This window comes from Candoia aspera, chromosome 1 (genome assembly GCF_035149785.1).
Source record: "Candoia aspera isolate rCanAsp1 chromosome 1, rCanAsp1.hap2, whole genome shotgun sequence".
Taxonomy (NCBI): domain Eukaryota; kingdom Metazoa; phylum Chordata; class Lepidosauria; order Squamata; family Boidae; genus Candoia; species Candoia aspera.
This window is the reverse complement of record NC_086153.1, coordinates 294,771,265-294,787,882: the sequence shown is the minus strand read 5'-3', so window position 1 is coordinate 294,787,882 and position 16,618 is coordinate 294,771,265. Positions and strand designations below refer to the sequence as shown.

The 16,618-nt window shown below is 39.8% G+C and overlaps 1 protein-coding gene across 1 annotated transcript in view; it reads right to left on the bottom strand.

The window, feature by feature from the left end:
* The window catches only part of LIN52 (lin-52 DREAM MuvB core complex component), a 54,477-nt gene that overhangs the window by 29,950 nt on the left and 7,909 nt on the right, over window positions 1-16,618 (bottom strand). The window contains exon 5 of the mRNA XM_063290094.1: window positions 16,049-16,132. Within this exon, the coding sequence (XP_063146164.1) occupies window positions 16,049-16,132 (84 nt within the window). The remainder of the gene's footprint in view (window positions 1-16,048; window positions 16,133-16,618) is intronic.

Below are 16,618 nucleotides of genomic sequence, written 5' to 3'. Positions count from 1 at the left end.
AATTCACAAATCACCTAAAATTAAACCTTTTAGTGCAGCTGAAGATCAACCTCTTCCTCCAGGCTTTCCAAATATGAATGCTGTATGTACGCTTTAATATTGTTTGTATACTATTTTATACTCTTGTAATGATTCCTTGTGCTTTTTAATTCTTGACTGTAAATTGCCTTGAAATTAATAATTAAGAAGCAGTTTTCAAATATATGAAATAAACCTGAGAGGAAAAAAGTAGGCCAGAACACAAAGCCTTGACTTTGTCAAGGGGTATGTTGTGCTGAAGTCAAACTATTTATACATGCCAGGGCTCTGACAGTATGAATGTTTGTATTACATTAACTGCATCCAGGTCAGGTAAAGTAGAGGCTATCGGAATGATATATAAATCCACCTTTCCTTAAGCTCTCAGAGCAGAGACATACAGATGTTACATTATGCCTCCACATATGGGGTTTTACATGACTTCCACCCCCCACCCCCACCCCGGAAATTCCTGAGCTCAATTCCCAGGAGAGGGTTTGAACACCACTGAATAACATCCAGCGCTCTGTGTCTGATATTTCCCAGTCAGGTAAAGTAGTTTGCCTTCCCCCTCTGTTTATGAAAAGAAAACATGACCATGGCCACATGGGGGAAATTCCAATTTTCATGTCACTCCACTATAATTCATATGGTGCCACAGGAAAAAGCTTCTTGATGCTGGTGGAAAAAGATTCTTTATGGGGTTGTATCAACTATGGAGAAACAAAGGCCCTAATGCAACATCACTGCATTATGCAAAAACATCAGTTTGGATTGCTGCCTGTAAACGTAGGATTTATTGAAATATCTATAATCCTAAACAGATTCAACAAATACAGCATTACTCTTGCTTTACAAATATGACCCAAATTTGGTCAAATCATTTATTTATTAGAAATATCTATAAACATTTTTATAGTCTTCTTCCTTTCATAAAACAATGGGATCACCTGTCCTATCTATGGTATTTCATGCTGCTCCTCTTTAAATTTACATTTGCATCTCTCTTCTTAAAAAATTACATTTAAATTGTTACATATAGCAATTAAATTTAATTCTACTGAAATGAATGGGAAAGAGAAACTTCCTAAACTACAATCCAATCTATCCCCAGCAATTTCTAAAAAAAACAAGCAAGGAAAACCTTAGGATTTTATCCATCAGCCTGCAAAGACCATCATACTGCATTACCAAAATTGGCCAATTTTTGTTGACGTATTTTGTGGATGGGGTTATATATTTGGAAGAATAAGGAAAAAATAAATGAGTCAAGCTTCTGTGAAGGCTTTCAGTCTTCCAAGTCCTCTCCCAAGTTACAGAAAGGGCCCCACTCACTTCAGTATTATCACATCATCAGCTATGCTCCTGGTGGCCCTCAGAAACCTAAATAAATAAAATTTAGCAGCTGTTGGCCATTAAAAGGTCATTCACTCCCTATTTTTGGTTTCTGGCCACTCAAACTAGCGGCTGTTCTTTCCCAGAAGTGTTGGGAAGACAGGGTGTTCTGCAGGGAAATTCGTACAACCCCTCCCTTCTAAGTTTTAATACAGTGTCCTGTCGGGAAGGAAGAAGAAAAGAGCCTTTTGCTTTTATATGACCAGGAACTATACCCTAGGAAGCATGATTCCTATCTCTCATCCCCAACCTTTTTGAACCTGATTTTTCTATGAAATTCCATTCTGTTCATGCTTCTGTGGATCAGGAATGACAGAATTCTAAATAATGTTTTAAATTATATATGAAGTTATATTACTGGATGGGTTTTGTTACTTCCATTTTTATAAAATTGTTATTTACTGCAAAACAACTTGGTCTACAGGGGACAAGAGATATTTAAATGTTTACACATTACTCTTCAGTAGACAATAATAAATACGCATATTACAGATAAAGTTTCATATGGCAAACTTGTTATATAACTACCAAGTAAGAGTTTAAATGGAAATAATCCAAAGCATTAGAACTTGCAGAACTAAAGTGAAAATCAACTCATTCTACCCATAGATGTGCCTTATGTGAACACAGCTTGAAATTTATTCAAAATATATGCAAACTGCTTAAAACAACAAAGTCTAAAGGTACCACATTAAAGTCTTATTTGTACAAACAGTGCACTGGTTTAACGAAAATTGATTTTAACATTGATTTAGTTAAACCTGAACAACATACTGAGGAAACATGATTGTATAAAACTAATTATAAAGAGTGCATTTGAATTTGGCCTTATTTTTTCCTAAAGAGATAGGAAAATATATTATGTATATTTAAAATTATCCTACAAACACACAAACATTTCCAGAACATTCTAAAAAATAAAATGAGTCGGACTGAATGTGTGAATATACATATGTAAAAGAAAATCAGCTCAAGTCCCAGATGAGATTTAAAGAAAATACCATTACTGTTAATAGACAAAGAAATTAAGCTCCCTTCCATCATCGCCCAAAAAAGTAAACTTCTGATAAGATACTGTGAATGAAACAAATGTAACTAACCCATGTAACTAACTAGTATTTGAGTGGACTCATCAATTTTATGTTTCAGTCAACAAAAAAAGGAATATCTATATTGTTTCTACAGTAAAAAAAAAATTAAGTAGAACCTGAGGATATCAGCAGAAGAAAATGAATATATCTTCTCCATAATGTAATTAATCTAGAATTAAATATCTGTGAAGTCAAAAATGTATCCACATGCAAGTACCTAAGCAGCAGCTCAGGACAAACTGTGCCTGGCAACTACAAATTGTATCCAGCTATTCCATTTCTTTCTAAGCATATGCTATCTCAGTACTTTATCTTAGCTGCAATTTATAGGTAGTGGCTAGACAGAATTCATCTTTCTGCAAAAAAAAAAATCTCAGGTAGTCAGGGCTGTGCTAAAGAAGAGAAAGAATAAGATTCCTGAACTAGGATGTTTCAGAAAACTCTTTTGGCAAAAAAGGATAAGTATATTTAAAACTGCTTAAACTCAATATTCATCAGTACTCAGTTTTAACTTTCTTTATGGAATTAAGTTATAATAGCAAAATTCACATTAATTAGAACTATGGTATGCCTCAAATTTATCCACAGTCAAGAATACTAAGCTAATGGGTGAATTCAGAAATCATAAAGCAAAAATAACTGTATTATTGTTAAACATGTTAGATATTGTCCAGTATCTAACATTAAGTTAGATGATGCCATATCATATCAGAAATAAAAGGCGAAAGAGATATTTGAGGAATTGCTTATTAATAGGAATAACTACAGCAATGATCTTTTAATATCTCTCAGTGATGTACATGGACATGTCATGGACCCTTCATGAGCAAGCATCATAAGAACTGGCCTCTACACCTGCTGATATATTCCCTAGGCAAACATACACCACTGATGGAAACTTCAACTTCTTTCTTCAACCTCTTAAGAAGCTGTTCCAATAATTGTACCAAGTGAAATCCTGAACCTGGGACCTGGTTTACACATTGAGTAAGCAGTAATATTTGTTTGTCATTGTGAAAACCCAGCTATTTTGCCTTCTAAGCCATAGTTGTTTACCATATGGTAAGAACTCATCCAGTCAGAGTTTATTCAATAAGATTTAACCAAATCATGTCCTAGCACATGTATGAACCCAGTATTTTAAAAGATACATTCGTTTCACCAATAGTCTTCATTCTGCATCGGAATACAGAATTTATACACCAAAGGGTGAATGTAGAGTGAATATATACACCAAAGGGTGAATTGCCAGTTTCACTATTTTTCTTCTATTCTCAGAGCAGAACAATTAGATACCTATCTTCTATCATATAATGATGCTACTTAAAGCAAAGTATACTAAGCATTTTATAAACAGTATAAGGGAACATGAACTCCTTAAAACAACTTCTAACTGCAGCAATGTTAGAGCGTATGAACAAGCCACGAGTTGAATTTTCAGTAGGGCAAGTGTTCTAAGAAGAGCAAGTTCACATTAAAATTATTTAAATTGCCAATTTAATCTAATTGGCATTTCATACATTTTAGAAACTAAATAGGTTTGTAGGCTAGCACTTACATCTGAAGCACTCCTGGTTGCCAGGACTGAGGAAAGAAGAACAAAAGGACAGAGCTAATTGTTACTGCCTAATAAACTGGAAATGTGGATGGAAGCAGGATGGCAGTAGAGGATTGGGGGTTATCTGGTAGAGTGGGAGGAGGAAGCAAGAAGACCAAGGCTGTAGACCTCAATAGAAGATACCAGTTTAGGTGGTCAAGTGGAGAAACTGATCCTGAAACAGAAATAAATGAGTGAAAGAGGTGAGCAAATCTTATGGGCTGAGGAAGTAAAGTGGGGAAAAAGAAGGTATTTCGTGGTAAACCTTAAATTTGAATAAGAGAGGATAATAAGAATATTGCGAGTGCCAAGAAAAAGGTTTGTGATTTGGGCAATGATGTATCTACTTTTGCTACATATTCACATTTTTTTTATCATGTTACCCTTTACCACCAGCAATATGCCTTTCTTTGAAGTTTCTGTTTGTTTGTTTTTTGTGAAACTGATTGGATTCCTGGCCAAACATTTTATGCTGACATCCATTTTTCTCAAAATTTTAAATGCACCTACTGGCCTAAAACGCTTCATCCTCCTATTTTATTCCACCATCTCTCATTTCTGAAGCCCACTATTATATTCATAATATGAACCTGGCAGTTCACATTTAGACAGTTGATGTGAAAAGTGATTCAACTCTACAAAAAGAATCTAAATACCACTTTGGGACAATATATAAAGCCTTTCCCAAATCCAATTTGGCTTGAATTTCTATTTTTTTTCTCTTTTAAAAATTAAATCTTAAATGATCCACAATGCATCCCTAATGCTTAGCTAATAAACAAGCTGACTGGATCATGACCTTCCCACTCCAAATCAACTGAATTATGCTGCTGTATAAAGGTACCTACACTATGTGTCAACAGAGAGTATAGGGCAGAAACCTAAGCAGGAGGCAAACAATTGTACAAGGTCTCAATTTTTTCGAAGTAGAACAATTTTTAAGACAATGCATGTCTTTCCCTAGTGTGGAAGAAAAAATCGGTTGCATTACCTATAAAAAGAAAGCATATTTGGGAAGTGTAACTAGGAAAGTAGAGCAATTAAAAATCACTTCTGAGCCATTTACAGGTCTCTACCAGCCACAAGTGCCTGAGAGCATCATGTTTGGTGTGAGTCCCCAGAGAGTGATCACATTTCAATTACTATCACTAACATTAGTCATTACTGAGGTTGGCTCAGGTCCCCAGGGAAGGCAGCTTGTGATGACAATACCCAGTTTCTCCCTGTAATGCAATTCATTAGGCAAAACAGAACAGCTGGGGCAGGCACGTGTGGGTTTGAAGAGGGCCCGCCCCAGTGAGACCTCTTGCTCAAAGTCTCTCTTGGTTAGTAAGGGAGGGGATCCACTCCAACCCCCATGACAGCTGTAGATTCCTCAGGGGACACTCCATGTTTAATCACTGCTCTTTAAGCTCAAGGAAGGCATTTGATTGAGAATTTAAGCTAATGGCACTCCAGCTTGCAGCAGATTATCAGGCATCTGATAGGAACTTGATGACATTTTATCGTGTTCTAGCCTACAAAAGTTAATGAGGCACTTAGATATTGTCTCAGATCCCTAGTCCAATATATTCTATTCTACAAATGCTCCTTCAAGGCTAAATGGACCAGGAATGCATAAAAAAGGAAGCTGTAACTATTTCTGCAAGGCCTCATTTTCCAACCTAGTACAACAGTTTCCACTGAGATAATAGTGACAAGTTGTGTTCTAAACTAACAGTAAGAATCTTGGCTTGTAGAAATCTATGCAAGAAAAGGAAAGATTGTGCAAAATGAACCTGCTTAAGAGCTAAAAAGAATCTCCAAGCTCAAATATTTCAAGCATACTGAACAGTTAGACCAGAGTCAATATGCATAGGTTTAGGCTTAATATCCATGTCCTAATTAATTGCCAATTAAATGTTGTACTCCAGAACAAATCAGGCAAGGAAAGCCAATGAAAATGTTTTTATATACTTTGCCTTTGGGTAAAAAAATTGGGAGTGGACAAAAAGGATATATTAGAGTACATAGTTGCCAACTAGAACAAAATGATAGTTCCAAACCAGTGTCCAGGAAAATCAGTGTATATAGTATTACTATCTCTAGCTATTTTGTGAAGGCTTACCTCTGAGATTCAAGTCCAGGACTCCCAAAATATCAAACAAAAATAAGAGCAGCAGATGATGGGATAGTGGTAGTAAATAAGAGGCACAGCATCAGCAGCTGACATACTGTTCCAGAAAGACTGCTTTCCTCACAACCTGAGCCAACAAATCCTTTCCCAATTTCAGAATTTGGAGATTCAGTATTAAACAACCAGTACACATGGTTGCTATCATTATGGCATCATAATGTCTTCATGAATATCAATTTTAAAACAGAATGTCTTAAAATTGAAATAATAATAACTAAATACATAGCACATCTAAGGGAACTTGTCTCAAAAGCACTGTTTTGCATTCAAGCAAGAAATGCATCACTGTACCCAGGAAGGAATATTTTCTTCTGCAAACTACTCTTTTACTTCATGCATAAGATTCCCATGACTTAGGGATCTTTGCAAATTAAATATTTTTATCTACTCTAATCACGATCCTGCCAATGGTGCTTTGGATCTGGCCCACTGACTACAATAATCTAAGCAAATAGTACTCAAACATTACATAAGCATCCCCCTTAAGTAGAAGTTGCAAAACCTAAGCAATTTTACCTCTAGTTATCTATTTAAAATTAGATTTGTGCATTTATTAAATTATATTTATTTAAAAGATAACATCTATACTCACAATAAATTGGAGCACATGTTCTTGTTAATCCATGTAAGTATTGATGATAGCATTCACTGCTTAACAAAGTTGAATGATGGTAATAGCCCATTATACTCAAACATAGCCAAATATAAGTTTATTTTAAGTTTTCAATCTCTACACTCTCAATCTGTTTGGGAGACTAAAATGCCGAACTTAGTTTACATTCTGGGTTTCTGACAGCTGAATGAGACATTCTACAGAAGCATCATGAATAATTTCCACATGTCAGAAATCAATTTTGCCACTTCAAACATTCCATAGTCTGTAAATTAGCAGACAAGCTACAAAGCCTCAAAAATGTCTTTGACTTTTTTTTTGCCAATGATCCCTATCCAATGATACAAGCTGAAGTAGAAGCATTGTTTACTATATTATTTACAGCATTTACCATAGTATTTGCACATAATTTTACATATGAACAACATAATATTTTATACTGCTACCAACCACATCACATTTTCACATGAAGCTGCTTTCTTCCTGTTTCTTTTGTCTTTCAAACGTAGCTATACCATTCAATTAATTATTCATTCATTAGTTAACAGTAAGAAAAAGTGGAGTGGGCAAAAAAACAACAGTAACCAATATCTAGCTTCAATTTCCACCCCAATCACTGCAAACTAATCTCCTGATACGTTAATATAAACTAAAGTATGAACACTACTTTGCCACTAGTAGCAAACTGTTCTTCCCCAAGAGAGCTCTGTAAAACAGGACAGTCACTGACAGCAGTACAATTACTGACACAGATACAGACTTTATGGACATGTTTATCTCTGCTGTAAATCCACACTCTCTCTCCACTCCAATTCACAAGTCATAAAGAAATTGCAGATAATGAAAAAGTTGGTGAAATTTACAGCATGTCGGAAACCTCAGACAGCCAAAAGAAATTAAAGAGCTGACTAGAGATAAATCACACAGGTACAATTAAAAGTTCCCATACCACCTTCACTTCTAAAACTGGCATACAATCTAACACAGATGATACAAAGCTGAGGTCATGATCCCCAGGCTGGAGGTAGTTAAGAACATTACATACCAAAATTAGCCAATTTAAACATCTTGTGTATATCCTAATTTCTACCTGGCATTTGAATATATCAGTTTTGAGGCAATAATCCTTACAAGGAAAATCTCAAGTTTTCATAAGTGAAATCAACAGCAAATAGAAAAGTAACCATTTCGTTTCCTCCATAGCATCAGTCAGCATAACATAAGCAGTCAACATAAGCATTAAAATTAAACTTACCAAAATCAGAGTGAGATGAACTGATTATAAAATATGAATACTTTAAATAAATAAAATAATGTGGATACAGAATCCTACTGAACTATTTATACCAAATGAAGTTTACAACAATTTTCAGAAATCCCCCCTTTCCTTGCAGCTCTCTATGATCTCTCCAAATGTGCTTTGGAGGACTGTGAGAATCTCTGAAGCAAATATGGGTAAGCTGGAGAGCAAGGGAAATAACTGAAATCACAGCCCTCCCTATTCCACTCACAGAAATCTTTCACTAGTACAGGAATCATGTCCTTGGTTCCTTTCCCTTTGCTAGAGGGGAAGAAGATAAATAATAAAAATATTACAAGACTGCTCAGAGATCCAGTTGGACAATTGGGTTTAGATGTCACTGCTACCTCCAGAAAAATATAATGCAGATAAAGCATCGGACTGAAAGTTTTGTAACGTATGCATGTAATCAGAAATATTGGAAAATGTTAATAGTCTATGTAGCTGGAAAGAGTTCATTACAGATATATAGAACTGTTATTTTGGAGAAACACCCTCTATCTTGCTATATTACATAACTGCTTTATTAACATGTTCACTGTTGGAAGATCTGAAAGACCAGGTTAGGGACAGTCTGTTAGGGATGGCACATAATCAATCAATCATTATCATGTTCAGTCAGTTGTGATGCTGTGGAAACATCAAAAGTATACATAACATTCTCTTTCTTAGGCAAGAAAGAATTTCTAAGGCAAAAACTTATACTTAAACATGCACTCGTGTCTTAAAGCAATTATTTCATGGCAGCAAAGAAAATGCATAACAGCTTTATTAAGGGAAATGTTAATAAAGAGTATTACAAATTTACAGCTGGAACAACTGAAGGACCAGTTCAATTTCAAAGAACTAGCTTTGAAATCTAAATTTTAGCAGATTACAAAAATGGTCCTAAATTTGCACAACTCCCAATAAAGGATGACAATTCTCAGTAAAAGTTCCACCCAAGAATAGAGGACCATTAATAGGAAAGTATTTATGTGGGGAACATGTATAACACAACTTATAACACTGTGCAATTCATCATCTCTTAAAATTGTTAAAGAAGTTCAATGGAGCATCCAAATCTTTAAAAGCCACTAATCTATTTCCCAATATCACAATTCCAATCAGCTATCTGCTGCCACCCAGAGGCTATGTAAAGTCTATCTTGCTATGATCTTTTGAACATTTGTTTCACTGTCTTACAATCAGTAAGGCAGTATTTAATCTTGAATAACAAGGGTCACTGTGAAGTGTTCTGCCATATTTCAGTTTCCTTGTGTCATGTTCACTGATTCAATGTAGTTTATACATAGTAATGTTTCACATGCCATGGTGCGTTTCTGTTTGGGAGGGAACTGCTGTGAGACCTTGTACCATGCTCTGTATGTGAAATCAGTACAACGGAATGTGTTTGGGTTATCTTCTCTGCTCAAGGACTTTTCCTGCAGACCATCAGAGACCGTTAGGAGCACCTGGGATTGTGAGCTTGGGAAGATTCTATGGGGGGAGGGATTTCATTTGCACCGAAGGTTTTTAGTTTGAATTTGGCGTGCTTTCATCATTCTCAGCTTTCTCTGTGATCCTGCATACTATTCTTTAATAAATCAGATATCTTTGAATTCCTGCTCATGAGTCTGATAGTGTTTTAAAATAGGCAACCATTACATAAAGCTGAGAATCCCCAAGGTTGTACCGTTAGCTCCTACCAAGATCAGTTTCTTGCGAGGGAAAATAGTTAACGATGGCTGAGTCCAAGCTCACGACCAGGGGACTTGAGGAGACGGCTAGCTTGATGCCCAAGTCGACAGTCAAGAGCGGAGAACTGAACCTCACCCCAGAACCTTCAGACTCCCGGGATGAATCGAGTTCCAATTCTGATGTGGCGGAATCTGATGATGGGGAAGAGCCAGAGCAACCAGCACCCAGAGAACCGCTCGCAGAGTTGATCACCTTGGATGAAGTAGGGGAACCCCAGCCAGGGACGTCGGGGGCATCCTGGAAGTATTGGTTCCCGCTAACCCCAGACAAAGAATCTACTACGGTGTCAACAGAGAGAAAGCTGAACACGCGAGGGAGGGAGGACTCTCAAAACCCTGAGAGACTAAGAGTGATGGAAGCCAAAATAGAATCAATAGAGTACATGCTAAGAAAACTGTCTCTGTCACTGGAGGGTTAGGGGAGGTGCAGAGGAGATCCCAACTTCCCGCAACCATCCCCCATCCTCCCATCCAGACCGCCGGCGGAACGGGGCCGGAGACAGCTCCGGGATGAATCTCCACCCCGCAGGGCTCGATCACCAGTGTCCCCACACTGAAGAGGGAAAGCTACTGTAACCTGGGGCCCAACCACTCAAGTGGCTGCCGATTCCACTCCAACCGGAATGGGGGTGAGAGACTTTTCTGTCAAATTTGATGGGGATGCAACAAAGTTATCTTTCTTTTTAACTAATGCTAAAAGTTATATGAGGCAGTTTGGAGCATGCTTCCCTTCCGAAGAGGCTAAGATAACTGCCATTGCCACCAAGTTGAAGGGCCAAGCAGCTGACTGGTATGTTCAATTAAGTGAGGCTGACTCCCCTGCACTTGATTATTTTGATGATTTCATGTGGGCGTTAAAGCTGCATTTTGATGATCCTCTGGCCAAGGCAAGAGTTAAGAAGGCGCTGAAGGATCTTACCCAGGGCCAAATGTCAGTAGCTAATTACGCCCTAGAGTTTAAGGCTCTAGCTGGGAAGATCCCTGACTGGTCTCAGTCAACCCTAATAGAATGGTTTAAAGAGGGACTCAACCAGGACGTCCTACGGTGGGCGATGTGTAGAGACGGCCCAGAGTCATTGTACGACTGGATCTGCCTGGCCGGAAAGGCTGAGCACGCTCAACATACCTTCATGCAAACCAGGAAATCTGAAAAACTTCCTGCCACCATAAGGGGACCCCGAAGTGCTGCGACTGCTGCCCGGCCAAGCTATAGAGCCTGGGATGAGGAGAGAGAGCGGTGCTATGCGAGGGGTCAGTGTCTTCGATGCGGAAAAGAGGGCCATTGGGCAGCTGATTGCCCAAAAGCCAAGGCTGGAGATCGAGCTGGGAAGCTGCCGGCCAAATCGCCCCCCCCTCGCAGCGGATGACAGTGGCCAAAGGGACAGCCGATGCTGAAGAAGTACTGTACTTCTTGTGGGGGGGGGGCTGAAGATGACTACAAGGAGCCAGCGGGAAACGCCAGCTACCTGCCATGAAGGGCGCCACCGGGCAGGTGGACAAAGACGGGCGCGAAGATGCTATGGTGAGTGCTGACTGTCCCACTTTAGCAGTAAAGGTGAAATTGGGTTCCCGCACAAAAACTACAGAGGTATGGGCTTTAGTTGATTCTGGGTGTTCCAGGTGTTTAATTCACCCTGATCTGGTTGCTGCTTTGGAACTGCCTAGTTTCCCCCTCCAGCATCCTTTGATCTTCACACAGTTGGATGGTTCAATGGCGGGGGGGGGGGTGGCGACCCATTTCACTGGAACTGTGGCAATGCAAATGGGCAGCCACCGTGAGACTTTGAAATTCGTTGTAGCACCTGTTGGCAATCCCTTGGTAATCCTGGGGATCCCATGGTTGACCTATCGAAGCCCATATATAAACTGGGAGCACAGAACTGTAACTTTTACAGATGGATTTTACCAAGCTCCTACAGCGGAGATGATTGCACATGCAGGGGTTGGAAGGGCAGTGATCGCCACACCGCGCCCTGACTTACCCCAATTAGAAGGCTTGCCTGCTCAATACCAAGAATTTGCTGACGTTTTTGGGGAGATAGAAGCAGATCAGTTACCCACCCCCCCACCCCGGAAAACTGACTGTGCAATAGAGTTAGTCCCTAATGCTGGGTGTTGATTCTGGGTGTTCCAGGTGTTTAATTTTGGCCCAAGCCAAAAATTTATCTGATGACTCAGAAGGAGCTTGAGGCATTACGGAACTTCATTGACAAAAATCTGGCAAGAGGATTTATTGAACCTGCTAATTCCCCAGTTGGGGCCCCTGTGTTATTCCGGGAAAAGAAAGATGGCACGCTTCGACTCTGTATGGACTATCGAGGGTTAAATTCCATCTCTATTGTCAACAAGTACCCTCTCCCTCTCATGAAGGACATGTTAGCTCATTTGTCAAAGGGCAAGATTTTCTCCAAGCTCGATCTTCGCGAAGCCTATTTCCGCATTTGCATAAGAGCTGGGGGTGAGTGGAAAACTGCTTTTAATTGCCCACTAGGATCGTTTCAGTACAAAGTCCTCCCTTTTGGGTTAGCAGGGGCACCCGGAGTCTTCATGCAGTTGATTAATGAAGTTTTACATTATCATTTGTTTAAAGGGGTTCTGGTTTACTTAGATGATGTTCTTATTTACACTGAAACCGAGGAGGAACACGAACACCTCCTCAAACAGGTGTTACGCAAACTTAGAGATGCCAAACTCTATGCTAAACTTTCCAAATGTGAATTTCACAAAACCCAACTTGATTATCTGGGCTATCGAGTGTCTGACAAGGGTACAGAAATGGACCCTGCAAAAATTCAGGCAATTTTAAGTTGGGAATGTCCCCGCACCCGGAGGCAATTACAAAGTTTCCTAGGGTTCAGTAATTATCGCCAATTTATCCAGGGGTTCGCTGAGATTGCCTTGCCCCTCACTGATTTACTCCATACCAAGGGCTTGGGGGAGACACGCAAAGTAAAACACCCTGGGGCCGTGCTGAATTGGACGCCTGAATGCCAGGCAGCATTTGAAAAGTTGAAAACCCTTTTCACTGCTGAGCCTATTCTACAGCACCTGATCCTGAACGCCCCTTTGTGGTCCAAGTTGATGCTTCTGACTCCTCAGTTGGGGCTATTTTGTTACAGAGGGATTCTGAAAATCACTTAAAACCCTGCACTTATCTGTCCAGGAAATTTTCTGAAACAGAACGCCGTTGGCATGTTTGGGAAAAGGAGGCATTTGCTGTAAAAGCCGCTTTGGAAACCTGGCATCACCTCCTTGAAAGCGCTAAATGCCCTTTCGAGGTTTGGACCGATCACAGGAATTTGGAAGCCCTCCACACACCCCAGTGTCTCAGCCCTAAACAAATTTGCTGGGCTCAGTTTTTCAGTCACTTTAACTTCCAGTTAAAATTTATCCCGGGAAAGGAAAACTTTCTGGCCGATGCTTTGTCACGTTTACCTCAGGACCTTGACCAGGTGACAGATGTGGTTGGGACCATTCTCACTGAACCACAACTGGGCTTGGTTGCTGTCACTCAGAGCCAGACCCATGCACAGGCAACCCCGCCCCCAGCCCAGCCTGGGAAGCGGAAAGTGCAAGTTCCTTGTCAGTTACAGAAGGACTTTCTCCAGGCACTGAAATCTGACACTTGGTTACTAGCTAATAGAGACAATGTTTCTTTTGAAAATGGTCTGGCGTGGGTGGAACATTGCCTTTATGTGCCTGAAACGTTGAGGGCTGCTGCTTTGCAGCGTTCCCATAATGATAAACTTGCTGGACACCTTGGTTTTGTCAAAACCTTGCATTTGGTTTGCCGCCAATTTTGGTGGCCAACCTTAAGACGTGACGTTAAAGACTATGTTGCTTCCTGTCCTGTTTGTGCCATGTCAAAACGTAAAGGAGGGAAACCACAGAGGCTTTTACAGCCAGTGGCCAGTCCTACCCGTCCCTGGGACGAGATTTCTATGGATTTTATTGTGGATCTTTCTCCCAGTCAGAAGAAAACTGTAATTTGGGTTGTAAAAGATTTTTTCTCCAAGCAAGCGCATTTCATTCCATGTGCATCCATCCTGTCAGCCCCACAATTGGCACGCCTATTTCTCCTCCATATCTACCGCCTCCACGGTAGCCCCTCCTGTTTGGTCAGTGACCGCGGGACACAGTTTACTTCCCAGTTTTGGAAATCATTTTTAAAATTGATTGGCACCAAACAAGTGCTGTCCACATCGTCCCATCCCCAGACTGACGGTTCTACTGAGATTTTAAACTCCACTCTCGAACAGTTTCTTAGAGCGTACATTAACTACCATCAGGACGATTGGGTGGAGTTATTACCTTTTGCTGAAGTCGCCTACAACAATGCTGTGCATCAAAGTACCGGACAAACCCCTTTTCGCATGGTTTCTGGTCACGACTTTGTTCCCATCCCTGAACTGCCACAGCCCCCTTCCCAAACATGTTCTGCATCTGACTGGGCTGTTAAACTGTCTGATTCATGGCCAGTAATTCAACAAGCTTTAGCTGACGCCCAGGCTGCTTACAAGTCTCAAGCTGATAAGCATCACTCTTTACAACACGAATTCAAAGTTGGGGATCAGGTGTATGTATCTACTAAATTTATCAAATCAACCCTCTAAAAAACTTGCTCCCAAATTCATTGGTCCTTTTCCTATTGTTCATCTTGTCAATCCAGTTACTGTTAAATTGGAACTGCCTCACAATTTGAAATGCTTGCACCCTGTTTTCCATTGCAGCTTGCTTAAGCCTGTGCACCACTCACCGCGCTGGCACCCTCAACCTCCTCCTCCTGCTCCAATTATGATTGACGGCCAGCAACACTTTGAAGTCAAGGACATCGTTGATTCTCACAAGCTTTGAGGCACCCTTCAGTATCTGGTCCGATGGAAACACTTTCCTCATCCTGAATGGGTGTCTGCCCACCATGTTAACGCTCCTGATTTAGTTAACCATTTCCATCTTGCTTACCCTTTGAAGCCTGCTGCTTAATGTATTCTTTATTTTTGGGGGGGGCAGTATGTCATGTTCACTGATTCAATGTAGTTTATACATAGTAACGTTTCACATGCCATGGCGCTGATGCGCGTTTCTGTTTGGGAGGGAGCTGCTGTGAGACCTTGTACCATGCTCTGTATGTGAAATCAGTAGAATGGAATGTGTTTGGGTTATCTTCTCTGCTCAAGGACTTTTCCTGCAGACCATCAGAGACCGTTAGGAGCACCTGGGATTGTGAACTTGAGAAGATTCTACGGGGGGAGGGATTTCATTTGCACCGAAGGTTTTTAGTTTGAATTTGGCGCGCTTTCATCATTCTCAGCTTTTTCTGTGATCCTGCATACTATTCTTTAATAGATCAGATATCTTTGAATTCCTGCTCATGAGTCTGGTAGTGTTTTAGAATAGGCAACCATAACACCTTGAGCAGTTCCTCTTGTATTAGATAGCACGAAGACATAACATGTTTTCCACTAAAATGCATTAAACATTTAGAGTTGTACACAGATATATTCTTCTAATGCTGCGGCCAGTGCGTTATTTTTAGTAATAATAAACATCCTGACTTTAACATGAATGTATTTAGGAATGGAACCCAAGAAGGCTGCTGCACAGTTCATAAAATAGTGGTGGTACAGACCCTGAAAAGTCTATGAAGAAACTTTTCAATATTATGTAATCCAGGTATGACATCTATGCTATCAGCAAAATGGTGCTTGTTCTAGTGTTTTCAGGAATGAATATAGTACTGAATTGCTAGAAATGAAGATCACATTGGCATATAGCAGCCTTCTTTATTCAGTGCCCTTTCAACTATGGTGGATTACAAGTTGCCAGAATTCCAAGCTACCATAATCAACTGGAGGGCACCAGGGACATGGAGGGATAGAGATTTACTTATTTATACAATAAATATTATACAATCATTTTAAAGGGAATGGTCACTCCCATTTTTAGGTAGATGATAGGAAAGATTTTATAAACTAACAGCACAAAATAGAATATATTGCTGTCATTTCTATAATAGCTAATCCCTACAGTTAACTAATATGAGCAGACTGAACATACATAAACATATGAAGTCTTCCTTCAATGACCCTACTGTATTTAAGGACCTGTACATTACTTACATTCATCCAGCCCCAACTGGTATGCCAAATTCTGTAAACCTCTAACCTTCTCCATCAGATTAGCTGTGGTGAGACTTCCCAGCTCTAAAATAAAGAGTGTGTGGTTTACAAATATTTGTTATTAAATAATTAACAATCAATGAATGACAATTTTATTATGGTCAAAACCCAGCAACATTAAGCATAAGACAAACAGAAAGCAAAGACAATTCGATACAATAATTATACCAATGCTGCATGTAATCAAATTCACTGCGCAAGAGTTTAGCTTTAGCCAGAATTTATAAATTGTCAGCCAAGCTCGAGTTCCCCCATCCTATGGAGCTCAGACTCTAGTTGGAGGACTGCATTTGGTGCACATCTGAGAAATTGGAATATAGCTATCAAATATGTATAATTGGAACATGACCTAAGCTTCACAGAGTAGATGTGGCAAGGACTCAGCAGCAAATACTTTGATGGCAGCAGGAATAATTCTTCCCTTATCAAGTAGAAAAACCTCAGGATTGCAGCAGTGCGTCTCTGAGTGGTCCACACATGGCACTTGAGCTTTCTTCTTGGCCAAGATTG